At 38.1% G+C, this 27867-nt stretch overlaps 2 protein-coding genes across 7 annotated transcripts; one reads left to right on the forward strand and one right to left on the reverse strand.

Moving 5' to 3' along the window:
* Window positions 1-4243: 4243 nt before the first annotated feature.
* On the reverse strand, window positions 4244-19514 carry LOC117989060 (zinc finger protein 883-like). Of its 6 annotated transcripts, none has more exons than XM_069503621.1 (11): window positions 18407-18599; window positions 17383-17525; window positions 16503-16726; window positions 15686-15835; window positions 14855-14968; window positions 14456-14659; window positions 7663-7798; window positions 7258-7363; window positions 6388-6514; window positions 5755-5824; window positions 4244-4874 (listed from the first exon to the last, which is right to left on the reverse strand). In XM_069503621.1, the coding sequence occupies exons 2-11, from the start codon at window positions 17488-17490 to the stop codon at window positions 4728-4730; spliced, it is 1386 nt and encodes a 461-aa protein (XP_069359722.1). In that variant the 5' UTR covers window positions 17491-17525; window positions 18407-18599; the 3' UTR covers window positions 4244-4727. The 6 variants fall into 6 exon arrangements, with proteins under 6 accessions (XP_069359722.1, XP_069359721.1, XP_069359720.1 ...); XM_069503620.1 differs by having other exon boundaries at window positions 7659-7798; XM_069503619.1 differs by lacking the exons at window positions 4244-4874; window positions 5755-5824; window positions 6388-6514; ... (1 more) ...; window positions 7663-7798; window positions 18407-18599 and adding exons at window positions 8694-13105; window positions 19395-19514.
* Window positions 18904-27801, forward strand: LOC117989215 (uncharacterized). Its single transcript, XM_034976553.2, has 11 exons — window positions 18904-19118; window positions 19832-19916; window positions 20728-20798; window positions 21331-21679; window positions 22190-22373; window positions 22772-22842; window positions 23203-23388; window positions 24324-24446; window positions 25299-25427; window positions 26225-26324; window positions 26806-27801. The coding sequence occupies exons 1-11, from the start codon at window positions 19010-19012 to the stop codon at window positions 26983-26985; spliced, it is 1587 nt and encodes a 528-aa protein (XP_034832444.2). The 5' UTR covers window positions 18904-19009; the 3' UTR covers window positions 26986-27801.
* The last annotated feature ends 66 nt before the right edge of the window (window positions 27802-27867 follow it).

A 27867-nucleotide genomic window follows, 5' to 3' on the forward strand; every position in this document is an offset into this window, starting at 1 on the left:
TGTACCTTTATCTCAGCTTAAATGTAAGAAGCAAACTGTTTTTCTGTACCTAAAATTAACTGAGGCTTAGTTTGACTTTAAAAGTGTTACCTTCACCAACGCAAAGAGTTATAGTGTAAGAGCTAGTCAACGAATCGTCCAAGAGTTTTATACACGTCCAAATCACCTCTCCAAGATAACTACTCTTACTTGAAAGAGGTGATTTGGACGTACCTATAAATATAAAAATATAAAAATTTCAGACGTTGATAAACATAAAATTAAATTAAACTCACGAGTTGCACAGAAAGTGGGTAGTTTTACGCCTGGATTGTTCTTTCTTGCAAGTCAATATCAATTTGTACATAGTTTGGTATAGTTGTTATAAAGTAAGTACCGATAAGCGTAAGACACATTTGTGTGCGTTACGTAAACCGCATCACGGTCGAGAGTTTGAAAGATTCGATGACAAGCTCTTGGACTATTGTGTATTATTCCCGTGCTGCTTGACACCATTGATATCGTCACCTGCGCTTTTCCCTACAGCTTATATTGAAAAGCGCTCGTCGAAGCGAATAATTAACGAAAGCGTTATAATTTTGTGTAACGTTATTTTTTTGTAACGTTACCCGTTTATGACTCAAATTATACCGATACCGATTTCGTTCCGGTTTGGTTCCTTCAAAACCGTAGTCTTGTTAAGAGTTACAATAGGTAATGTTAATTTTACTCCGATTTTAATTTGTATGGAATCGAAACTGTAGTGAAGTCGGGTTGTATAGTGCGAGCCTAGAATAGCATTTCGAATATGCTTTTTAGACGCTAAACAAAACTATTGGTGTTCAATAAATAATAATATTATACATTTTGAGATCTCACTCGCCATTTTAGTTCTGTGTCAACTGTCATGTCAAAATTACGATTTTGTAATTTAAAGGTGAACCGTACTTTTAACTTGACAGTTGACATATAGAGCTAAAATGGCGAGTGAGATCTTAGATTGTACGCACTATATATGTATTTTGTGATAACTGAGATCAGATACGTCTTTTTGAAAATAATCATAAGGTTAATCGATAAACGCGTTGCATTTTGCAAGTTCACGAAATTGTCTGTTATTTGTGTAATCGTATTATCTGTTAACATAGGGTTAAAAATGTTAAGAGTACACGTGCACAATGTTCTATGAAAATCGGCGAGTAAATCTGATCGCACATTGCAGCTGTACAGTCAATAGTCAGTATACTACTCATCAATCGCTTAGTACACATGGCATGAGGTAAAAGAGATCTGGAGTGGAGTATGTGTATATATGCAATAGACTATTTTTGTCTGCGCATGTGCACTGTACTTACTTTCCTACAGCGCAAGAAGTGAATATTGGACTGACGAATCAATATCACATCCTTGAAGTCATGTCTCTCTTCGTGTTACTAAATAGCTTGCTATTTCGTGATACACACGAAATCAGTCACTGCGCAGGTTTAAACTTAGACTTTTTTATACTTGACGCCATGTAATTCGCGTCATCAAAATGTATATTACACCACCAGAATGGTATATATTTGTTCGTACTTGAGTACAGACTTAATTCGCTTTTTCAGTACAGTTAAATGCATTACCTGCGGTGTGTGCTGTAGTGCTGTAATGTGCGGTCAGCATAATATAATACACTGTCCATGGCCCGTGTTAAAAGAAATTCATGTAAAAATAAATTTGAAAATACCAAAAAAATACAGATGCTATAATAGTAAATAGAATAGGACCTTTAGCGGTAATTGGGCTGTCAAACTTATTTGGCGGATAGATCTCTGGTACAATTTTGTGGTGTTCATTCTTCATGTAATTAACGCATCAGAATCCTGTCGATATAAATAGTTGTTAGAAACACATTTGCAAAATGCCATTCAACACCACGCGCCGCTGTTGAGTCAAGTGAAATATTATCATCTGTAGAGCGATTTAGTAAAACCTGCATCAAGCCTTATTACAATCTCAATTGTTGTGATTGGCTGAATTTGTGCTATTCTTGTTGCAACAATGCATTGTAGCCAATAGTGAGCGAGCGTCAACCAATCAGACGTGATTGCGATTGCGCATTGTGGCTGTCATTCTACCGCAATCGCGCAGCTGATCATTTTCGAGTCATAGATCGACACGAAGTCTTACTTCAATTGATTCAGCATACGGCATGGAGTGAAACGATATAACGTTTTACAAGTGTGTTTAGAGCATAATAATTTTCATGAACATTATGCAATACTAATCGAACTCATTGAGATTGTCACAGTAGTTTATAATTAACAATCTTAGACCTAATGTATCTGTCTTTGCCGTTCGACCCGACACAAAAAAATATATCATGGTGACGTATAAAGTGAGAAATTTAAAAAAAAGAAGCTAGATTTCTGTGAGTAAAGTATTTTTCTACTCGATCGTTTAGGGATGCTATTAGATATTTTTGGACCATTGTTAAGATTGCGATCAGTATTGGAGGTATAAAAGAAAATAAATGTTAGTTTTCGCGGATGTTGGCCGAATTCGGTTGTTGTTGTCGAGTTTAGGAATAAATATGCGCTTAACGACATGTGTAAATTATGACATCCACCCAATTTATTAACGTCTTGGTATTTTTAAGGGCTCAATTACTAAAACACAAAGACTATGTGTCTTTCATTTAGGATTAGACGCACATGAACGAATGCCATAGATTCGTAAGTTATGTTGTACACAATTTAATCAAACCAATGCAGTAAAAGTACAAGAATATTTTAGAAATAACTACTGATTTATATGTCAAAGGTTTTACGTGTAAAAATGATCTTTAATATGATATATTATGTAAAATAATAAATGTTATGCACACGTGAAGTTCTAATCAGAGATAACGTTATTTTTAACGTTATTTGATTTAACGTTACATTAGCAAATTTATTTCGATGTAATACCGTTATAGCATTTAACGTAACTTGACAATTTTAAACCGGTATATATAGTAAAAAAGTAATAGGAGAGCAAAAGTATGGTACAGGTGAAGAGTAAATTATTGTCTCTTAGAAATACCAATTCACCCCGGTTTTGAGTGTTAACTGATAGCCAAGATGTCGGTAAATGGTCAGAGCACACCAACCGTAAAACTGTTCGAACATTTTCGTGTTTTAATTTTCTGGCGAATAATCAAATGTTTTTATCCCATTGCAATAGAGTTGTGAATCACCTACACTAATTCTATCATTTATACCTTTCCAAGCTCTTTGAATTGTTTAAGGATGATTACCACGGTCACATTTTAACCTGTTCGAGCAGTTTTGCACGTTTGTGGCATTAAATCAATGCACTGTTACGTCGTTTGAGGCTAGAACTATGCCTCTAGTTTGTGTAAATCAACTACAGACGTTCCAGTTCAAGTTTAATATGAATGACACGATAGACAGACAGACAACGATGTGATCCTATAAGGGTTCCTTTTTACTTTTGAGGTACGGACCCCTAAAAAAGCCGTCAAGTGACGGCACTGCTATCTTAGGGAAGCACACTTACGGCCGAAATTAATAATATAATCAACTAGCTGCCCCGGCGAACTTCGTACCGCTTAACAGTGGATTCTTTAATTTTTCTCTCCGTAAGAAACATCCTCGTACTTCAAGGAATATTATAAAAAAAGAATTAGCGAAATCGGTTCATCTGTTCTCGAGATTTGCGATCAGCAACACATTCAGCGATTTATTTTTATATATACAGATCTATCATGTCAATAAATTACTCAGCGACGTTATTGTCAAAACAGATCATACAATTTTCACAAAGTATCAACGTTGCAGATCTAAAATTCGTCAATACAGTGCGACAAAGCTATCTTGGCGCGTGGCGAAAATAGGAACTAATGTTGCCGTCAAGTGTCTCCTTTGTTCTTGTTTAAATATTCGGAATATTCTAAGCCTTTGTTCTCCAACAGCGCCCCCTGTCAATGTCATTCAAGTGCCAAGATAGCATTGTAGCACTAGGTTACTAATTATTAACCTATCGACAAATTTTACATAGAATTGATTTTATTAATTTCAGCCGTTAAAACTCTGAGGACAAAAAAGGTATCTCGGTAGTCATCAAGGAAACCCGCTTAGTATTTTTGTAATTCCCTAGTATGTAAAAACGAAGCATTGTAAATTAACGTGGTGTCTTCTATGATTGTGTATGCATTATGCTATAGATGAGTATTTCGTAAACATTTGGTTGAAATAATAAGTGCGTAATAAAACACTTTTTCGTATTAAAAATGAAAACTGTTTTTTATTTATAAATCTCCTACTTAAAACTACTAAAAAATTATTCAATTTGTCTAGGTACCTACTTACCTTATGTAGAGCCGTTTTAGGGATGAATTATACCAACACGTGGCGGGCGCGGGACATGCAACGGGCGAGGCACGGATTCAATACATCACGAACATTTTATATGAAGCAGTTTATGCTTCACCGTGTGGCGTCCGTGAACGGCCCGCGCCCTCCATGTGTTGGCATAAATCATCCCTTAATTCGGTTTCATAAAAATATTTTAAATAAAGTATTAAAATCTCAACCTTTATTTACCACCAACCAATAAAGAAACGAATCGAAAATGGCGGCGTTAATCACCCGTCTCACTTTTACACTACACCTGTGTATAGTGTGTGAGTGAGACGGAACGATTGCGCGGTGCGCCGCTTCGTTTCAATTCGTTTCTATATTGGCACAAATTACACAAATATCAATTCATTTGACAGGCAGATGTCTGGTGTATATACAATCGCTGTCCTCGACGGAGTAGTATACAGGGTCCTTCTGGAGTTCGCTCTTCATGACTAGCTTGGCTTGTTGAAATCGCGCCTTGTTCAGCGTCGGCAGCGCTTTCAAGAACATCTGTGGAGTCAAATACAGGTGACTTATAATTCAGTGCATTCATTGGGCAAGAACTAAGAAGTGGCCGCAGATAGAGTAATAAAGGTAGATGCAGGAACGTTTGCTTTCTCATTCGCACTAAAAAGAGAGCACAGATAAAGTTACTAGTGTGACAAACAGAGACGCAGCTAACCTATTTTTTGTCCCTTATCGTGTAACTGGTTTTTTTTAAGAATACATACAAGAAGTTGCAAAACAAACTTACGTTTGAATCGTACTATAATTGATGTGATTTTTTGTATAGCGGTAGTTTATAGGGCTAGAATTCATTAAATAGAGTAATTTCTGCGGGAAAATATTTTTTATGTTAAAAAAACCGGCCTAGTGGTTTCGTAGTAGTCGTATTTTTCGACATTTTGCACGATAAATCAAAAACTATGATTTATAAAAATAAAAAAATCTGTTTTAGAATCCACAGGTGAAGCCCTTTCATATGATACCCCACTTGATATAGTTTTCTTACTTTGATAATTGAAAATACTAATTACCTATTAGTCCATGACCACAATTTAATTTTTTTTGTGATGATTCATGGTTTTCAGATTTTTCCCCTAATTTCTGCTATAAGACCTACCTACCTGCCAAATTTCATGATTCTAGGTCAACGGAAAGTACCCTGTAGGTTTCTTGACAGACAGACAGACAGACAACAAAGTGATCCTAGAAGGGTTCCGTTTTTCCTTTTGAGATACGGAACCCTAAATTGAACAATGATTAGAAAACATTTAGTTTTTCGGTTGGTGGCTTAAAATGATAAGCGCCCACTGAGATTTTTGATTACGTAACAGAGATAGCGCTATACTAACTTCTTTCCGCCGATAGAGTATATTAGTGTACTTACATTTCGCGTCATCAGGTCCACGCCGTGCTCTTTTCTCATGTGTACCTTCAACAGCGACATCCGAGCACACCTGCGAACATCAACAGTACAGTACGCAGCCGAAAGTAATGTACATCGGCCTTTAGAATGACATTTCGGCTTTGTAGAGCGTTGCCCTGTCATTCATACCTATATGACGTTTTGTCGGTCTCAACGACAGGGACAACGCTCTACAAATCTGCTATCTCCATCTAAAGATCCATGTACGCTACTTTAGGCTGCGTACTGTAATTAACAGTTACATACCTTTTTTTTTCTCAAGCGCTTCGGCATAGGTAGGTACAAGCGTACAATATAATATCAGCTGCCAGTCTAACTTAGGAAGGTGTTAGGTGAACTTTGTATGATTACGGAGTTTGGTAATGCTTTAACGGTGAAGGAAAACATCGTGAGGAAACCTGCATGCCTGCGAGTTCTCCATAATGTTCTCAAAGGTGTGTAAAGTCTACCAATCCGCACATGGCCAGCGTGGTAGACTATGGCCAAAACCCTTCTCACTCTGAGAGGAGACCCGTGCTCTGTAGTGAGCCGGTGATGGGTTGATCAGGATCAGGACGGAGTTTGGAGGGATGGAATATGACGCAGAAAGGTTACCTCTTGGGGCATAGTTGGCAAGCGCAGGGCGGCGGCAGACCGTGGTGCTTGCGGTTGACGTGAAGCAGGAGCGCCGCGCGCTGCGCGTACCGCTTGTCGCATTCGCCGCACGCGAACCGCTTCAACGCTGACACACACAAACAAAGGTTTCATCTAAAGCTTACACACAGAATATTACTGTCAGTTACAGAAGAATAACTCCGCAAAGATTTTTAAATAAATAAGACGCATTTATGTACGATTCAGCTCGCACAGACCTGCGGCCTAAAATTAAGTTAGTCTCTTTTTCTATCGTATAATCTCTTATATCTCTTTCTCTCTATAAGAAAGAATTATGCGAGAGATGTAAAAGGAGCGTGACTACGTGAGAAAGTTTCTGCAGGGACCGCCGTCTAGTACAAATTGTGTGAACAAAGTGGCGCGCATCCTTTTTGATAATGTGCGGCGCGTGTACCTAAGGCTGAACACTTGGTGAACCGAGGACAAGCGGAGCTTTTCGATATCAAGATGAGTGGAGCAAAGACGTTCTCGATGCGACATCAAGTTAGAAAATCCAACGTCTATTTTCAAATCAAGATACCTAGTTAAAGTATTTTTTAATACATCAATTAGTTTTCTAGAACTCTTGAGGTGCTGATTATAAACAATAGGTACATTACATATTATTATAGAGTTACTTTTTCTGGGGCAATATTTTTAGGAATGGTGGTATGTAGGGATGTGATGGAAAGGTCGGTGGTTGAAAAGTTACCCTAAGGGATGATCCGTGAAATCCATGCCTCGTTCGCGACACGGCTCGCGCCCGCCACGTGTTAGCATAAACCATTTCTAACTCTGTATACAACAGCAAATATAGTAATAATAACTCACGTAGGTGCGTGTTCAAGTGTGCCACGAGAGACGCTTTGACGTTGAAGCTTCTCTGGCAGTGATCGCACACGTAGCGTTGAGTCTTGTCGTGCTTCTTTACATGCCTCTATACAACAACAAACAATAGAATAAGGAACAAACCAATAATTTCAAGCTTGATTATAAACGGGCTGGCCCGTCTCTTTTATTCTTACCTATTTATATACCACAGCACATAAGATTAAGTTGGCCGACGCTGAATTTTTCGAAAGGAATTCAAACATTTATGTGGAGATTAAACTAATTTAATCGCGAGACTCCATAGAATAATTCTTATGACTAAGTGTGGTGTAACCAGATATGGCCCAAATCTATTCGCAGAGGCGATCAGATATGGTCCAAATCTGGAATTGATTTTATACCCACGTCTAGTGTGATCTTGCGGGTGTAGCCGCGTAGACAGATATTGCACACGTAGGGCAGCCTGCCTGCGTGCATGTGTGCGTGCGCCGTCAGGCTATGGCTCAACGCGAAGCTCGCCGAGCATTCCTGGCAGTCGAACCTACAAGACAGTCATATAATAAAATTAACCCTAAGACCGCATATTTCACTAATTTACAATACTTTATTCTTTTACCCGAACATACCTCACTGAAATAGCAATTCACACTGCCAATTTTGCCAACAGGTGGCGCATAAGCGAACCGGCCATAGAGGTAATATCATCTGTGGAACCGGCTATACTGAGCTGTTAAACGCCATAATTTTAATTGTACGAGCTTCCAGGTATCATACATCTTTACATAATTCACGAAACAATCGTTTATTGTATAGATATCAATAATTATTAGCAAACCAACAAAACAAACTTTGACATTGGCCGGAACTCTTGTGGCGCCCTCTGATCAGTTCTGCCTATGGATCCCCATTACTTATTACTGAGGTCGAATCGATTTTCAGTCACGATGCCAAGTATTTTTATCATATTCCCTGAGCCTCTCTTCACTGAGTTGCAACTGCTCGACCGCACGACGAACTGTCACAATGTTTCGGATCGCTCGGAGCGGCTGCAACTGCTGAAGCAGTCTCGTGTATGACAATGGAACATTGTAGTTTGCTACGCAGTCGCAGCTTGTAGCGGTCAGTCACGACCATGACTGATTCAAGATACCCGTGTATGGCCTACTACTTATTGACCATATTCAATATACTATAGTGGCGCCCGCAGAGCAAGTTTTTTATATTCTTGGTCAGGCTATACTTAGTTTTCTAAAGGTTTTCTTAACACTACTAATGAAACTCATTTCTTTAAATCACTGATTTTTATTATTAGCGCAGATTTTTCTCTCGATTTATTAAAATATTGATTTGTATATTATGTTAAATCCTGACCAGAAAAATAAAATACCTCGCCATACATGTTGCGGAAAACCCGTGGAAACTAATTTATATATAATATCCCGTAAATTGCTATTGCGCTGGAACCATGTCTCATTAACATCGAAATGACATCATTTTGACGTCAGCTGAAATAAAAATATACCATCAGCTCGAAACTTCAGTCTAGTGCTGATGTCACTAAAATGGCGGCCACGCGCATTAGCAATTTGCGGGACTTATACGAGACCATAGTATACTTAGTAACCATAGACAAGTTTTTTTCACATTTATGGTCAGGCTATAAATCACGGAACAGAAAAAACAGTGGAAGTGCTAAGTAGGCGTGGCACGCGTGCCACAATTAAGCGTAGTTACGTAAAACTGATCCCAGTCGCGTTCTAACATCGCGTGGAGTTGGTAGTCTCGCGACAAATTCATATTGCCCTAGCAATGTTACTGTTCCGTTTTGGAGTGTAAAAATGATAGTAGGAGAAAAAATCTTAAAAATGGAGGTGTTTCGTATCATCGGTAAGTACGATTTTCATTGTTTTCTATAAAATCTTAATTTATTTCAATTTACTAATATTTAATAGAACGGTTAGTCAAAATCAACCTTAAACAATTAAGATAAAGTTTATTTTGGATTGATTCTATTCCGAAAGTACTTCGCTCCGTGTTCGCTACTCAAATAGTGATGTGGCCAAGTAGAATATTGAATTTATCGATTGATATCGATACAAGGATATAAATAAATAGTATAATTATAATTTATTAATGAGTGAGACGTTGCATTGATCACTAAATAGACATCAGTAGTTCCTCTAACCTTCATTTAAAATATTTTTAGGTTTCCCAAAGATGCAAGCATCAAAGAGAAATGGATAGATGCAACGGGTAGAGTTAATTGGATGCCAACCAAATCAAGCATGATATGCTCTGAACATTTTTTAAGAAGTCGATTTTATAATATCAAATAAAGGATATAGATATACGAAACCTACTGCGCTTCCATCAATGAAAATCGTTAAGTCCTTTAATCAAATAACCTTGTTTTATTTTATTACTTTCAGTAAGTATTGAAAATACTTGATATTATAATACAAAACAACACACCTCTTAGTTATATTTTTGTATGAAGATTGACTGACTAAATATCAAATTTAATTCATAAACACACTAATTAATTTTTCTCCTATTCATTTTTATATAGGTACTAGATGATGCCCGCGACTTCGTCCGCGTGGATTTAGGTTTTTAAAAATCCTGTGGGAACTTTTCAACTTCCTATGTCCTTTCCCGGGATGCAAGCTATCTCTGTACCAAATTTCATCAAAAACGGTTGATCGGTTGAGCCGTGAAAAGCTAGCAGACAGACAGACAGACAGACACACTTTCGCATTTATAATATTAGTACGGATTTATTCTCAAAATTTAATTTTGGTTTCAGCCACAAAATGATAAATGTGGTCACTCCAGGTTCTTCAAAAAGACAAAGTGATTCGGAGATTCCTGCGTCTAATCACGTTACCGATTTGATGAAGGCAATAGTCGAAAAATATATACATAAATGTTCGCATACACTATTTATTAAAATTAAAAATAAGACTTTCGAAACGCCAGTTTCTTAACAAATATGTTTTATTTCAAGGGCAATAAATAAAATTTATCTATTTTCATACGTTGCAGTATTTATTGTGCATACTTGTAAAAGGCATGCATACATACCAGCACTTTTATTCAATTTTATAATTACCTTTTTTAATTTTATTTTTGCGAATGAACAAAATAACGAGTATCTATCGATATCGATAGGTAATTCATTGAGCTACGTGGTGCAGCCTTAACTGAGGAGGAAAAAAAATCGACCGATCACGCAAATGTCAACCATATGTTTAAAGTAATTAAGTTTATAATTGCTACTACTTAGAATACCGCCATCTATGGTCAAGTAGCGGAATTAATTGGACAATTGAATCTAGTGTGACGTGAGTGTGACTATAGCTCGTAAATACGTTCTTCCGCTAAAGCAAAATAAATCTTATTTCTAGAGCGTCAGGGTTTATTTCCAAATCTGTGACGTAGGCTAGTTTTGACTAAACTTAAACGACAAATCAAATGATTTGTTTCTTTGTAGTGCAATATATGACTATCGGTATATTTGTATGAGTTTGGCGACAGCGGTTCCTATAGTAATTTTGGTGAATTGCACTTCCACTGTTCTTTCTGTTCCGTGCTATAAATAATACATAACATAAAACAAAACAATAGCTGAGAATATTTTAAATAAAAAAAAATAGAATTGAATTGGAAACTAGCCTACTTAGTAATAATAAGTGTAAACGACTTCCAATATTCAATCTTACAGATAGATTCTAAATATACAAAAGGAAAAGCTGACTGACTGATCAGCTATCAAGGCACAGTTCAAACTACTGGACGGATCGAGCTGAAATTTGGCATGCAGATAGCTATTATGACGTATGCATCCGCTAAGAAAGAATTTTTGAATTTTCAACCCCTAAAGGGGGGGAAATAGGGGTTTGAAATTTCTGTAGTCCGCGCCGACAAAGTCGCGAGCATAGCTGTAGATAAAAGTCTTCCTACTTTTCTTGTGTACAAACTTTATTCTTAACCAAATAAAAATATTGTAGAAAACAGAATTATTCTATTTCTTACAAAAAACCCGATGTCTCAGGCGAAATCCATGATACTATCAAGTCTATTGAATTTTCAAAAATGAGCTCGCTAATAGAATCTAACTTGTTTTTAAAAGTTAAAATAATTCAAAATTCATTTGCTTGTAATAAATACTTTTCTCCGATGATAAACTTTTCGGGATTGATTTGGTAGCTCATGATTCACAATGATAGATAATATATCTAATAGAGAGGAGAGCCCGCGAGGGCCAGACCTTCGTAATTTAATAAAAGCTGAAAGTTTCGATCCGCGGCTATGAAGTTTGGATCATGGTGGCTTTGGCAGATGACAGGTATCAAAGGTGAAAAACACTAAGTGTCTGGCAATGCATGACGTGATCTCTAATATTATTCCGAAGAAAACATAAAAAAATTACACTTTACAGTTTGAAGTAAGATTTTTTACACCTCCCCGACGCCGCGGATCGTTTTTCCTTTTGTTGGGGACAGTACGCAGATAAACTTTCAGCTTTTATAAAATCCGCAATACGTCGAAACGCAATACGTCCATAAAGGATAACTTAAAAAATGGTATAGTATCATTGACATTATATTATTAGAGATGGACCCTTCTCGGTTGAGATTTAAGATATTTCGGGACTCTTCTCAATACTTCTTCCCTATTAATCGGATGTATTCCACAAGCTTCGAAGCCGGCTTTCAAACTTTTCGAGACATCTTCATTATTCGTATTAAACGTCCGCGTTAAAAGCTGAACAAGATTACTCTCCAGCGCACGGCCTGGTTTGCCTTTAAAAGATTTTATCCAGTCCGCCACCTCCTCTCTCCAGCGAGTCTCCAAGGGTTCGAAGTAGCCCGTCACTATCGGCTGGAGCAACGGGCCCCAATTCGGCGGCGAGCATATGAATTTAATATTTCTTTGATTACAAGCCTCCATCACACCTAACGTTAACTGAGAACTCAAACAGTCCCCGATCAATATCTTTTTCCCCTTCCGTTTAGTGATTCGCAGCAGGAATGTGGTTTTAAACCACAGTTCGAAGCTTGCGAAGTCGAGCCAACCGTTATCCGTCGCTATCACGTTGGATCCTCGCGGCGCGCACGCGACCCAACCCGGCTCAGATTCCTCACCTTCAAATATTAGGAACGGGGGCATCATCGCACCCTCGGCGTTTCCACAGAACACAGCAGTGAGGGAAGATTTCACAGAGGTCACATTGGGGTGACGGCTGTCGCGCACGAAAACAACTTTTTTCTTCGTTAGGTTATCAACAAAACCCGCCTCGGTGAAACTGTAAATGTTCGCAGCGGGCACGCCCTTCAGCTCACACTCGAGGTCGTCGAAGAAGTCGTTCACCGCTTGCGAGTCAACCCGCAATCCGCGCATCATATAGTTTCGGTATATTCTCGTCTTCAGGTCCTCGTGCCTGCTCACGAACGACTTCGCCCAATCCTTTCCGGGGAGATTGTTCCTGAAGATTTCAACTTCCCGGTTCTTGGTGTTCAGGTACACCTGTATAATTTTCCGCACGTCCAACTCGCGCATAGGAACTCCGCAGTCGGAAATGGCACACAGGTGAGTTTCCATGGCGTTCTCCTCGTCGGCGGAGAACACGGAAGGTCGGCCGTAGGTTTTCGCGTGAAAGTTCCTCACTTTGTAGTGCATCGTACTCAACGGTATCTTGTAAATCACGCTCGCATCGCTGATGGTCATCTTTCGGTTCCGGATTTTTTTTAAAGCTTCTTCCAAAATTTCGGGAGTGTAGTTGGATTTAGTGCCGTATTTCCTTATCGGCGGCTCCTCGGGCTCGGGTTCCACCGGTAACATTACTCTGAAAATATACAGGGTGGAAACGTTAAGAGGACGACAATTATCGCAATACAAGACATGTGCAAATATTTGATATTGACACTGGTATCGCCTGGTGAAAAAACTTTAATAAAAGTAAGGCGATCGTTCGACATTTTAATTTAAAGTGAAACAATAAATTTCGCGATTATTTTCTTGTTGTCAAAGTTATCAAAACACTGCGTGATAATATTACGTCGAAAAATATAACTTTACTGTGAACCAATTCACCCCAGCTTGATTTACAAACAAGTAATGTTACAAAATAATAAATTAATATTTTTAAATTATTCTGTGATTTTGTTCACCAGGCGACATAGTTGCAACAGCAATAAATAAAAGATAACTTTCATAGAGAAAACAATCAGTCGTAGTTTCCACCCTATATACTACTCGTAGTCGTAACTAACTGCAATTCACCGGGAATCGGGATCGGAAGTATTTTTATAAGTTTTACAATTTACTGTCACAATTTGTTTTTTGGTATGAACAAAAATGATACTTAACACAAACTTGTAGAATACAGTAGCCGGCAAGGAATATTGTACAACGACCTTTAGAAGAGTTTTCAGCTTTGTAGAGCATTGTATCTGTCACTCATACCTATGTGACGTTTTGTCGGTCTCAACGACAGAGACAATGCTCTAACGAAATCACTATCTCGTTCTAAAGGTCGATGAACAATACTTTCTGAAGCGTATTGACATTGACAGAGGCTTCGACTATTCAAACAAGAACAAAGGGGACACATGACGACGTTAGTTCCAATTTTCGCCACGCGCCAAAAGAGCCTTGTCGCGTGGCGAAAATCGTACACATATCCCGATCAGATAGATACATCGATGTGTAGATATACTTATTTTAATTTTGACTCACGTACAACAGTAACAGGTAAGGTAGTTGTGATCAGGAAACGAATCAGACACATTTCCTGATCTCAGATGCAAACCTCCCGTACCCGTAAGTTTTTAGATCAACTCGTTTTTCGGCTGGCTTTAAGTCGGCGGTCAGACCAGTGCTTGACCAATACAATGATTTTATTTCGTTGTAACAAGCATACTCGATAAAATTTGCGAAGACAATACGAGTACAGTACCTACTATCACTTTTATAAGTTACGCCGATGTACCTGCGCAGAAATCTTATTTTTGAATGGCGCAATAATATCTTGGCCAATCACAACGCGCGTCCATCCGCTATTGGTTGTTACCTACGCGCCATGTTTTGTACACGCGAATTATGAGCGAGATAGCACGAGTCTCTGTTCTTACGTTTCGGCCGCTTCACAAGTCTTCTTGTGCTTGTACAGATTCGTTGTATATAATGTACTCACTTCTTAGGAGGGTGCTTGCGTTTGCGCGACGGCGCGGGTTGGGACGCCAAGGGAGGCGCGGGTTGGGGCGCCGAGGGACTCGCGGGTTGGGGCGCGACAGGGCGCGCGCGGCCGCGGTTGCTGAGGAAGGCGGAACGCGCACGCAGCACGAGGGTCGCGTCCTTCGCTTCGCAGGTCTTCTCGTGCTTGTACAGGTTTGTTGTACTGGAAAGTTTTCAAGTTTTTTTTTTAAATTTATAACCTGATGATGCAGCCTAAAGTCGCTGAAAGAGAAGTCTTTCAGAACGGGGGAAAAGGGGGAGGGAGGGGCAAATGTCTGAGCACAACCAATTAAGCGGGATAAGGACAATGCTATATGTAAAATATTTCTATTCTATTCTATTTGAAAAATAACCTAACCATCTGAAGTTGACCCCACAAGCTAAGCAGTACAGGTACCGCTCGCCGTGTTTCTCCTGGTAGTGTCGACCCGCGGCCGATATGCTCTCTGACTGATGGCTGCATTTTATACACCTGCACCAAAAATGTTTAGTCAAATATCACATCTACCTTCATAATAATATATATGTTATGGGTAGAGCGCATAACTAAGTAGGCTCCTGCGGTAGTGGAGCAATGCGGGAGGGTGGCAGTTGTCACAAGTTGACGAACCACTGAGGTCTCGCGTCACCTCATCACAGCCCTCCCGCACCGCCCCACTACCGCAGGAACCTTTCACTGAATTTTTTCAGTACCCAGCGGTACCGTCCGCGTCAAGTATAAGGCGTCTCAGGATCCCGAATATCGGATGCGACTGCGACGTCCTGACGTTGAACCGGCACAGGTTTACCCCCAATACCTACGGTGGAGAACGTGAGCATAATGTCTCCTTGTTCTCCACTGTCTTTTTCTGCGGAGCGGTTATGCGTCAGAGTCCAGCTCCCTACCCAGCGGTAGCTCCAGCTGGGCCGACGGTTGTGTCTTGAAACTTCTATATATAGTCCGGATTGCAGAAACCGTTAGTGCGAGTACTGTTAATGTCATGTCTGTCTGTCATGTAATGTTATCGATTGAACTGCGGCAACTTGTTTCTACTGTGGCAACCGCCACAACAGTTTTACAGCAGGAGACTACTACGCCCCAACTCGTCTCACTACTGATCATCTCTATTACACTCGAGAGTGAGAGGCTTCCTCTTAGATCTTAAAACAAGGGGATTTAGGTCCATTTTACCAAGCAAGCTTTACTTACTGAAACATAATGCCGTCCATCATAAAATAGTCCTTAGGCAGCGGCGGCGGCTTGGTCTCCTTCATGATGGCTACCAAACTGTTTATGAGCAACTTTTTATTCTTCCTCAACTCGGGGTGGCGATTCCTTATGCTTTTTACGAAAGAGTGCCTGAAAAATAAGTTTTAAGCTGTCAAAATTTACATTTCATTTATCTTTGACCTTTGATAAGGTAAGTAACTATATTCTTTGGTGTCGCGAACTAAGGTAAACTTATAAGAGTGTACATTAGTAAATTTACTTACATTCGTAAATTTGTCGTAAGTTAATCATGTAAGCTACTTACGTGAGTACAACTTGCAGGTGTAAGTTTTACTCACGTAAGTAATCTTGCCCACGGGATTAGCAAACTCAGTGCTATTGGTTTATCTCAACAGTTAGGGGAGGAGGAAAATCCTCATGGATAGCCTCTGGCATGCCCGACTCTATTGGGGATGCTGCCTGACGTCATATAGTCTAAAAACCTCCTCGCCTCCTTCACTCCACCTTTCAGGTAAGACCTTTGCATTTCATCTGAAAGATGGCTGTGTTTAGGCACTATCTTGTTTCTGAATCCTTGATCCTTCTTTTCATAAGAATTAAGGACCCTTATTTTTCCTAATCATGAGAAACAATTTTCTTCTCATAAGAAGTCTTACAGCCGTACTCAGAGTCGCTTAATCGTTACTTAAGTTTAGTTAAAACGAGACTAGAGCTATATCTCTCACATAAATCTGTCTCGTTTTAACTCAATCTTAGGAAACGATTAGCGACTCTGAGTACGGCGGTAAAACTTTACCTTTCAGCTGGTGTGCGCTTCTTAGTCCTCGATCGAAGCTCAATTTTTCTTTGTGGCACCTTGTCTCCATCATCACTTAGTTCTGCATCATCTGATAAGAACTCTGCTTCAGTGTCTTCTTTTTGTGGCACCTCTATTTCTATAATTCCCTCATCCGCTGGTTCATGCTTGATCGACCCTGGGTTTTCAAGGTTTGAATCTTCTCTAGGTTCCTCTAGCAGATCCTGAAAGTTTTTAGGGTTCTGTAACTCAAAAGGTAATAAGGAACCCTTATTGTTAACCCTTAGGATCCACTTTGTTGACTGTCTTGTATTTCCCGATGACTTAGAATCATGAAATTGAGCAATGCTAATGCGCGTGGCCGCCATTTTAGTGACGTCAGCAATAGACTGAAGTTTCGAGCTGATGGTATATTTTTATTTCGGCTGACGTCAAAATGACGTCATTTCGATGTTAATGAGACATGGTTCTAGCGCAATAGCAATTTGCGGGACTTATTTTATTGCTCGTGGGCAATCCTTGCTTTTGACTACCACCTCACCTGATGTGACGATGCAGTCTAACTTGGTAAGTTTACTGCAGTTTTATATACCCCTATATCAAGATAAAAAGTAGCCTATGTCCTTCCCAGGGATGCAAGCTATCTCTGTACCAAATTATGACCAAATCGGTTGAACGGATGGGCTGTGAAAAGCTAGCAGCCAGACAGACAGACACACTTTTGCATTTATAATATTAGTATGGATTTGTGGAAGTGGAAACCACCAACCAGAGTAAACTTTAATAATAACTAGTCGTCCTCACCAGGAATCGAACCTGGCACACCACATAAAAGACAACTGGGCTCACTGTTGATTCTGGGAGGTTGTCAAATTGTTACCTCAGACACCAGGTGGTCCCTCTCTGTGACCTCTTGTAAACATTCAGGAAATGTGTCAATACCATCGCCAACTACAATTATGTATGTATCACAATCATCGCTCTCCATTTTTCTTTTTCTTTAATCTTCTTTAACTCGTGTAGCTGCAAGGCAAAAGATGCAATGATATCTCTAATACATTTTCGTTAAATAAACTTATTTCTAATATTTTATAGAAAATATTCTTTGTGATCAAATCAGAAATGAGGCGATCCGTAGGGAACTAGAGTAACCAACATAGCTCAACGGGTTGCAAAGCTGAAAGGGCAATGGGCAGGGCAACCGATAGGCGTTGAGGCGATCTAGCACCGGAAGGCGCAGCGTTGGAAGGATTCAGGCGGCGTAAGGCCGTGGCGTGTGGAAGTCCCTACAAGAGACAGTATGTCCAGCCATGGATTGGTTGATGATGATGATGATGATTATGATAGGAAATATTTGATAAGTTTAACTCATTATGATTTTACAAAGTATCCTTGTCGCACATCTGCCATCTTTTTGCTAAAACGTCGCTAACCCGAAAAAGTAGTTTTTGAGTTATCGCCAAAATAAAAAACAAACTGATGTTTCTGAGAAACTTATAATCAAACTTATGAACAAACACAATGTAAAAACTTTGGTCCTAACATAGCATACTTATTTTAAAACCATCAGTTTTGTAAAAACCCGTTTTACCTGGCCATATCAGAATTATTTTTATTAATCCATACCAATCAAAATAATAGAAAATATGGAACATTTTACTATCATAGCCATGCAATGGAGGTAACTTTGCTACTTTTTGTAAGCACAAAAATCTGCAGTTATTAAACTTTTGTTTTGGATTGTAATTATTGTCAATTATTGTCATTATCATATGGTTAATGGCCTTTCCAACATCAATGGTTAATGGTAACAAAATAGTTAGGGGAACACTAATGCACAAAACAAACTGTCTAGAAGCAAAAACCATTCTAAAAACCACCACCACGTTAATAACTAATCTTACCCGCTGCTACTATGTGATTACAATCTTATCCGAATACCAAATTGTTTGTTCCTAATATATCATAATATAATTATAAGAAATTCACTGAAATCAAAGTTAATAGTAATGAATAACTCGTACGTTTTATAGTGCTTAATATTTTAAAATCTGAAAATACCAAAAAATCCAAGAAAAAATCCAATTCCTTTGCCATTTTTCGATATCAGAAAAATCATTTTGTCTATGGTAGCAACATAGACATGCCGATAACCATAGATTATAATAGATAAAAGTCATAGCACAGATAATTCCGAACACAGACAAATAGCCTTTTATCCAATAGGGCCAACATGACTTGGTTCTGATTCGATTGGTCGACCACGAATCAGATCGTGTAGCCGTTATAGAATTACAAGTCTATGGAAGATAAATAATCTATATTTTCTAAGTGTCAACCATAGATTAATATGTATACGGGTATAGGTACCTATGTACAATATCCTATGGTATGTTATTGGTCTGTGATGTACAGCTTTTATCAAACACAAGCACAACACAACATGCAAGTTTTTGTTTTTACTTTTTAGTTTTTAAAATATATGATAATTAGTGATCTGTAGAATAATGGAGGGTTTTCAGAAAAGCAATAATTATCTTGTCTCTAAACCATTTCCTACTTCGAAAGTTACTGCAATGGATGAAACATTATCACAAGCTGTAGTTAACTTCAAAGGTAGGTTGTTTTGAATAAAATATTGGGGCCGATTCTCTTGTACACAATCTTTTAAACTAAACTAAATTAACAGGTCTAAATCTAATGCTATCCTTTTCCGCAAGTAACATTATGAAAGGGATAGCAATAGATTTAGACGTGTTATTTTAGTTTAGTTTAAAGATTGTGCACAACGGAATTAGCCACATTGGCGCGCGATGTTTTCTTGAGTGAAGGTTTTCTTATCGTTATAAATATTAACTTTTATTACACTGCTGATAGTCTAAAACTACTTACTCATTCATTTTATCTTCTTACCAGCTTATGCCCTCGGCTTTAATTTCAAAATCCTTTAGCGGGTGTCTATGTAATAATAGCTATCTGCATGCCCAGCCCAATCCGTCCAGTAGTTTGAGCTGTATGTTGATAGATCAGTGAGTCATTCAAACCTTGTCCTTTGTTATATTTAGACTATGAATACATCTATTATCTAAGTTAACATCTGTTCAGAAAGACTAGACTTTACAAAAGCATAGTTGCTTGCTAGTTAATGTTACTAAATATAATAAATTGTTACTCTTAAGGCTAACCTTTCCTACAAACTGGTGACAGAGTGAAGAGTTATAGCCCCTGAGTAGTGACTAGTGACCCATCATAAGCTCCTGTAAAGAAGGCAAAAATAACTGATCTGATTTGAATTTATTGATCAATAGAATGAAATTACCTTATTTCAGAGCTGGTGTTGGAATTTGAACAAATACATTTAGAGAATATAAACTATCAGAAACTTCTACATAAACAAAAGGAAAAATTAGAAAGGTATGTAGGTACATTATAATATTTGTAATTTCTTTATTGTTTATACTAGAAAATGCCCGTGACTGTTGCTCTGAAGTGTGAACATCTTCTAGGAACTCTGATTTTCTTTTATAAAGTAATGTATCTACCACGTTGTGACCACATTTCGTGCAACTGGGTTGATATTCATCATAATCAATTGTGGTATGTTCCCGTTATTTACATTAAAGGCACATATTGGGGCCGATTCTCTTGTACACAATCTCTAAACTAAACTAAATTAATAGGTAGTGCCATCCTTTTCCGCAAGAAACATTATGAAAGGGATAGCAATAGATTTAGGCGTGACATTTTAGTTTAGTTTAGAGATTGTGTACAATGGAATTAGCCACAATGGCGCTGATTCTGTTGTCTTTCTCTAAACTAAATTTAGAGTGTCTGCATCTTTTTTTTTTCTAATATTGCTAAAACGGGACAGAACATGAATTTTACATTTAAAGACTAAATTTTAGTGCATGCTAAAAATTTAAACAATAGCCTCGCGACTGGCAGCTAAAATCATGCAGTTTGACAGCATTCAATTAAATTTAAAACTGTCAAACTGTGTCTGTCCTATTCATATTAAATTAGTAAGAAGAGTATGCGAATACTCTAAAATTTAGTTGTGCTCTAAATCAGTACCAATATTTCTTTAAACCACAAAATAAGTCTACAATCACTAGACTGGATGAAACTATAAGGGTTCAAATAAGTGCAGAATCTAAAAAAAATAACAGTGTAATTTTCTTAAAAATGTATAGCCACATTAATTAATGATCTTTAAAATTTTCAGCCAAGTATGTAGCTGCTGCAAAGAATTAAGAAAGGCTGTTGCGACAAAGGAACAAATTATAGACTCTATTAGTAAGTATAGTCTGTTTTTCCTGCGTTTGTTTAAAAGATAAACATATTGCAGAAACCTCACAGAAACTCGTAAGCGACGCGAATAGCCCGGTGCTTTAGACCTTCTAGAATTAGGTTTTTCACTCACAGGGTTTGATCATGCACCTCAAAATTTTCGGAATTATGTGTTCGGAATTATCACTTGATTTAACAGTGAGGGAAAACATCGTGAGTAACAAAACACGCACAACAGACGGAAACGTTTAAGTGCGGAAACCAGCCCAGAGTGAAGAAGAAAAAGAAGAAGATGAACATCGTGAGTAAACCTGAGAGTTGCTAAGTTGCCTGAGAGTTCTCCATAAAGTTCTCAAAGGTGTGTGGAGTCTGCCAATCTACACTTGGCCCGCAAGGTGGACCATGGCCAAAACCCTTCTCATTCTGAGACCCATGCTCAGTAATGGGCATGACAGATGTAAAGTAAAGTAAAAGTAAAATATGCTTTATTGTACACCAAATGTTCAATTTAATAAACAAATTAATTGTTTTCTTTCAGCCTCAGCATTAAACGAATTAACTCAAACTAAAGACTTTAATCTAATAGAAGTAATACTCAAACAAATATATGGTGACACAACCATATTAACTCCACCTAAAAGTGTATCACCAGACAAAGAAAACAACACAAATTGTGTCATAAACGGAGATATAAAAGAAAAAAAGTTAGAAAGCACTTTCAAAAGTCCAAAGAAAGAAGTGGAAGATCAAATATGCAAAGATGAATCCGTGACAGAGATTGAAGGAACCCCGACAGGTCGGAAAAGTCCAATATTCCAGAGTAAAAAGAAAACCAAACCTCATAGCTCTTTAAGCTTAAAAGATAAGAAGAAATGTTCTGACTCGTGGTAAGACAAATTTTTCTCTATATTGTAAACTAGCTTATGCTTGCAACTTTATCCGTGGACTACATAAATTTTAAAACCCCCATTTAACCTACTTAGGGGTGGAATCTCGGAAAATTCTTAGGATACCTGCTCTTCACATACAAAAGCACACCCTCCAAATTTCATGATTCTAAGACAAGTGGTTTAGGCTGTGCATTTATATATAAGTCAGTCAGTCAGGACTTTAAATTTTATATATACAGACTAGAAAATACCCGCGACTTCGTCCGCGTGAATTTAGGTTAAAATTCCCCTGGGAATTCTTTGATTTTCTGGCATAAAAAGTAGCATATGTCGCACTCTCTCCATCACTAAAACTACAAAATGAGGCAAATGGTTATTGGTATTGGATTATGTTTAGATAGTATAACAATAACGCTAAATTTTTGCTAGCATTCTGGTTACACCCTGTATTGTATATACCTACGAGTACGAACCCTAAAAATATCTATTTCTTTTATCTTATAATAGGTCAAGTCCGGAAAACAAGGCAATAAAACTAACATACCCCACCCCGACGCAAGGAAAGGCGGGCGGCAGGCTGAGGCAAGGCAGACTGAGCTTTGTGAAGATCAAGAGCTGTCAAGTGGTCGACCTCACTTGCTCTCCAGAGCACGGCGGGCAAATCCAGCCGTCCAACGAAAATAACCAACAGGTTTGTATTTAAAAATCAAGTGCGAATCGGACTCGCACAGAAGAGTTCCATACTATCGAAGAAATAAAACATTTAAATTAATATTATAATTTTTTTGTAATATGGGCAGTATTTATACAATGACTGGAGTCTTCGTCCGCGTGGACTATTCAAATTTCAAACCCCTATTTCAGCCCCTCAGGGGTTTAATTTTCAAAAATCCTTTCTTAGCGGATGCCTATGTCATAATAGCTATCTGCATGCCAAATTTCTGCCCGATCCGTCCAGTAGTTTGAGCTGTGAGTTGATAGATCAGTCAGTCAGTCAGTCAGTCAACCTTTTCCTTTTATATATTTAGATATGGGTAGTGATTAGTCTAATATGTCTTTATTTCATGTACATTTTGGTGCAATGTGAAGAAAGAAGTAATAGATAGCGACGAAACAATACTGCCATCACCTACAAGTGGACCTGTCAAACTTCCCTCATTGTAAGTATCATCATCATCGTTAACATCATTAACCTTATCACCATCTCAGCCCATTTCGCCGACCCACTGTTGGAAAAGAATCTCCTCTCAGAATGACGAGGTTCATTCTATACATAAATCGGAATCTCTATATACATAAAAGTTAAAGGAAAAGCTGACTGACTGACTGACTGGTCTATCAACGCACACCTCAAACTACTGGACGGATCGGGCTGAAATTCGGCATGCAGGTAGCCATTATGAAGTACATCCGCTAAGAAAGGATTTTTGAAAATTCAACCCCCTAAGGAGGTAAAATAAGGGTTTGAAATTTGTGTAGTCGATTTCTAGTATGTCAATTATTTGTTTCATTTGTTTCAGATATAAATCGTTTGCAAAGGACAGTCCAACGAAATTCAAAAAGCCACCTCTTATATCAAAACTCAAAATAGAACAAGTTTCAACAGATGACCATAGTATTGAAGAAGTTGAACAGAAAAATGTGGTCAATGAAAATAGGAGAACCATTGAACATTCAATTGACCTATTAAACCAATTTCCAAATAGGTAAATCATTGCCCAGATTATAAATGAGAAAGTGTGTTTGTTTGTTGGTTTGTTAGTTTGTCCTTCAATCACGTTGCAACGGTGCAACGGATTGACGTGATTTTTTGCATGGGTATAGATAAAGACCTGGAGAGTGACATAGACTACTTTTTATCCCGGAAAATCAAAGAGTTCCCACAGGATTTTTAAAAACCTAATTCCACGCGGACGAAGTCGCGGGCATCAGCTAGTACAATAATAATATTATTAGACCTATTCCACTTCTTAATATGCCTTACTCACAACCTTGAATGGGAAGCTGGAAGAAATCTCATAATAAGCATTTTCAATGTAGGTAAATTTGTTATTACTATGTAACTACATTTTTGGTACATCAGTACCTACCCTTATTTTGTTGTTGGTTTGTCCTTCAATCACTTCGCAACAGAGCAATGGATTGACGTGATTTTTTGCATGGGTATAGTCAAAGACCTGGAGATCGACATAGGCTATTTTATCCCGGAAAATCAACGAGTTCCCACGGGATTTTTTAAAACCTAAATCCACGCGGACGAAGTCGCGGGCGTCAGCTAGTGAAAATAAAAATAAATAAATAAGTAATATTTGACAGAAATTAAAATATTCGAATTTACACTATTACTTTTAGAGTTCTGTAGTAAAATCAGTTATCATACTCCAGTTCATCGGTTCATCTGTCTGTATGTCACAACCATTGTAAAAATAAACAAGATGAGTGTAAAGTTACAATTTAGTAGTTATAGAATTTAGAAACCTATTACGTAAGGCATATTAAATTTTGAAAATTTATATATATATATAGGTACCTACCTCCTGAACGGGAGTTAAAAAAGATTTTTGTCTACCCCCTCGAGTGATATTTTGTTAAATAGTATTTTAAAACCATTGTGAGGTTTCTATGATATTTGTTTATACAGATCTAAATGCCCAATTAAAAAAGAGAACATGGATGATGAAACACATTGTGGAGACGAAAGCATATCCCTGTTGCATCATAACATGAAGAAAATGGACTCTAGGAATAATAAGCATGTTAATAGGTGAGACCAATGACATCTAAATATAATAATATCTAAATCTACATATTATATACAATATACATGTAATAGGAAAAGCTGACTGACTTCTGTCTGTCGGTGCCAATGAGGTGCCATTGCAGAAAAATATGAAGGACTTATAGACGATTCGCGCAGCTTATAAGCTAGTTGGCACCAGCCCCAAAACAATGTAATTTTAGAACTATATTAAGCTAATGTATACATAATATATTATTGGGTAATAAATTGAGTTATTAGGGTTCCGTACCTCGAAAGGAAAAACGGAACTATTATAGGATCACTTTGTTGTCTGTCTGTCTGTCTGTCAAGAAATCTACAGGGCACTTCCCGTTGACCTAGCATCATGAAATTTGGCGGGTAGGTAGATCTTATAGCTGACATTTGGGGAAAATATCTGAAAACCGTGAATTTAGGGTTATATCACACAAAAAAAAATTAAATTGTGGTCATGAACTAATAATTAGTATTTTCATTTTTTTTTTTTTATTCAGATACAAGTTAGCCCTTGACTGCAATCTCACCTGATGGTAAGTGACGATGCAGTCTAAGGTGGGAGCGGGCTAACCTGGAAGGAGTATGGCAGTTTTTATTAAACCCATACACACCTTTGAAGTGAGTGACTATATCAAGTGGGGTATCATATGAAAGGTCTTCACCTGTACATTCTAAAACAGATTTTTATTTATTTTTATGCATCATAGTTTTTGAATTATCGTGCAAAATGTCTAAAAAATACGACTGTAGTACGGAACCCTCATTGCGCGAGCCTGACTCGCACTTGGCCGGTTTTTTTTTGATTGAAGTCGGGTTTTATAAAAAAAAAATTATTTTCAGCCCGAGCAAGCGTCCGCTAGCTGAGAATGTGAATATAACGAACATGCAGCATCACGAGCACGTGGCCGGCCCGTCCCTACTGCAGGAGCCGGGGTCTAGCGTAGAGAAGTCGAACGATGATGTAAAACGGTAGGTGATGCATTTATACGGTTGCGGACCCGAAGGGTGCCAACGGGACCCTATTTCTAACTAAACCTCTGCTGTCAGCAGGCTGTACCTTAACAGTTGAAATTTTCACAGAATATCTATTTCTATTGCAGCTATAACAAAAAACCGGCCAAGTGCGAGTCAGGCTCGCGCAATGAGGGTTCCGTACTACAGTCGTATTTTTTCGACATTTAGCACGTTAATTCAAAAACTATGATACATAAAAATAAAAAATAAACTGTTTTAGAATGTACAGGTGAAGACCTTTCATATGATACCCCACTTGATATAGTCACTCACTTCGAAATATGAAAATACTAATTATTAGTTCATGACCACAATTTAATTTTTTTTTTTGTGTGATATAACCACAAATTCACGGTTTTCAGATTTTTCCCCTAACACCAGCTATAAGACCCATCTACCTACCAAATGTCATGATTCTAGGTCAACGGGAAGTACCCTGTAGGTTTCTTGACAGACAGACAGACAACAAAGTGATCCTATAAGGGTTCCGTTTTTCCTTTTGAGGTACGGAACCCTAAAAATAATGAAAATTTCAAAATGGCCGCCATGAAAATTAAATAAAATTAAAAGTGTTATTTTTTGTACGCTGGTACGGAACCCTTCGTGTGCGGTCCGACTCGCACTTGATCTATTCTTTTATTTTTATTTTGTTTTGCATTGTATTTGTGTCTTTTGTAATAGACTGTACCTAATATGGGTAGGTACACTTCGCCCGAAGTCGAGAAACATTGATTTATTTTTCTTTGTACCAGGTTAAAGACAAACATGGCTCCTGTGTACAAGGAACCAACTGTGCGGAAGAAAGCGGAAAAACGCGCCCTGCCCGGCTGGAGCTGCGACCAATGCAAGATCGTAAGTGTCCACAGTCTAGCAATCGTACAGTAAGGCAATGTTTAATCATATCAATTCTCAACCCGTCGACTGCCCACGACTAAATACGAGTCTCCTCTCAGAACGACAGACTTCATACTCGTCGTAGAACCACTGGTAGAGACTTGACATAAAATATGAGAAGCTGTCCTACATTAAAAAATCATTTCATTTGAGAACATTATGAAAAACTCTTAGGCATGCAGGTTTCCTGACGATGTTTTCCTTCATCGGTAAAGCAAGTGGCATTTGTTTGCTTAAAATGCGCATACCGAAAAGTTGGAGGTGTATCCTGGACCTAGCCTAGGACCCTCCGAATAGGAATCTGAAGTCTTAACCGTTAAGCTACACCCTCAGTTGCACGCTTCTCCTAGACACAATGTACGTGTGAATTTCCCCTTCTGGACAAGGTCTAAGCTACTTCGACCACACGTAAAGGCTACACGCACTATTTTTTTTACAGTTCTACGATGAGCTCTACAAAGACGACCCGGAGATGCTCGCACAGCTGATGGACGAGTGCTCCAAGCACCGCGGCCGCACCAACCCCGTGCGGCCCAACACGCCGGGCGGCTTCTGGGACCCGCGCTGGGACGTGCCGCAAGACACCGAGGAGTTCAATAGGAGGAACAACGCTGTTTGATACATCCTGTATGTTCCAAGCACCAGCCCAACACGCCGGGTGCACAATGATAGAGTGCATTGATAGTGATAGTATATGCAATTATACTGTTTTGAATATTATAAAATTTTAACAGCTTTCATTCAATTTTTTGCTACTCCTGTAAAATGTTATTTCACGTAATTACACCGTTTTGTTTGCTGACGTCTCATTTCATGTAAGAAAAGTTTAGTCTCGATCTTTGTAAATACTCGGCGACTTGATCTTGAAAATCACCCTTTTCAAAAAAGCAACGTTACAGTAATTTTACAGTGCAATTTTATGTGCTTGAACGACGATTGACCTACCAGCTTTCATATGCCACAAAACCTTACCCAATTGTATGATTGTTAAACTGCGGTTTTTGTGATAAAACATGAGTAGGTAGATGTTAACTTAACAATATTCATATTGCATTTTAAATTTTTTTTTGCCATATAGGTATCTACCTCAATTATTGTAAGGAATGTATGGTTTATTATTATTAAATTATTGATGATTATCCATACTAATATTATAAATGCGAAAGTGTGTCTGTCTGTCTGTCTGCTAGCCTTTCACGGCCTAACCGTTCAATCGATTTTGACGAAATTTGGTACAGAGATAGATTGCGTCCCGGGGAAGGACATAGGCTACTTTTATCCCGGAAAATCAAAGAGTTCCCACGGGATTTTAAACATAAATCCATGCGTACGAAGTCGCGGGCATCAGTTAGTTTTTAATAAGTAGGTAATCAATAATTTGTAATAGGTAGGTGAACAGCTGTTATTCTTTTACAATAAAAATATTAATGAAAAATGCTGTTATCTTTATTAAAGAAAATTATTACCCTTTCTATAACTAAGCGTAGAACTAGTACATACC

Source organism: Maniola hyperantus, chromosome 15 (genome assembly GCF_902806685.2).
Source record: "Maniola hyperantus chromosome 15, iAphHyp1.2, whole genome shotgun sequence".
Taxonomy (NCBI): domain Eukaryota; kingdom Metazoa; phylum Arthropoda; class Insecta; order Lepidoptera; family Nymphalidae; genus Maniola; species Maniola hyperantus.

What these genes read in the sequence shown, in the direction of transcription:
- LOC117989060 (XM_069503619.1), bottom strand. Translation starts at nt 17,490, where the DNA reads ATGGAGAGCGATGATTGTGATACATACATAATTGTAGTTGGCGATGGT. An exon ending in GGGACCACCTGGTGTCTGAG is followed by an intron (nt 16,727 to 17,382) that starts GTAACAATTTGA and finishes AAAAACTTTCAG; the next exon opens with GATCTGCTAGAGGAACCTAG. An exon ending in CGCAAGCACCCTCCTAAGAA is followed by an intron (nt 13,106 to 14,455) that starts GTGAGTACATTA and finishes GTATATTTTCAG; the next exon opens with AGTAATGTTACCGGTGGAAC.
- LOC117989215 (XM_034976553.2), top strand. Translation starts at nt 19,010, where the DNA reads ATGGAGGGTTTTCAGAAAAGCAATAATTATCTTGTCTCTAAACCATTT. An exon ending in CCTGTCAAACTTCCCTCATT is followed by an intron (nt 22,843 to 23,202) that starts GTAAGTATCATC and finishes CATTTGTTTCAG; the next exon opens with ATATAAATCGTTTGCAAAGG. An exon ending in TTAAACCAATTTCCAAATAG is followed by an intron (nt 23,389 to 24,323) that starts GTAAATCATTGC and finishes TTGTTTATACAG; the next exon opens with ATCTAAATGCCCAATTAAAA.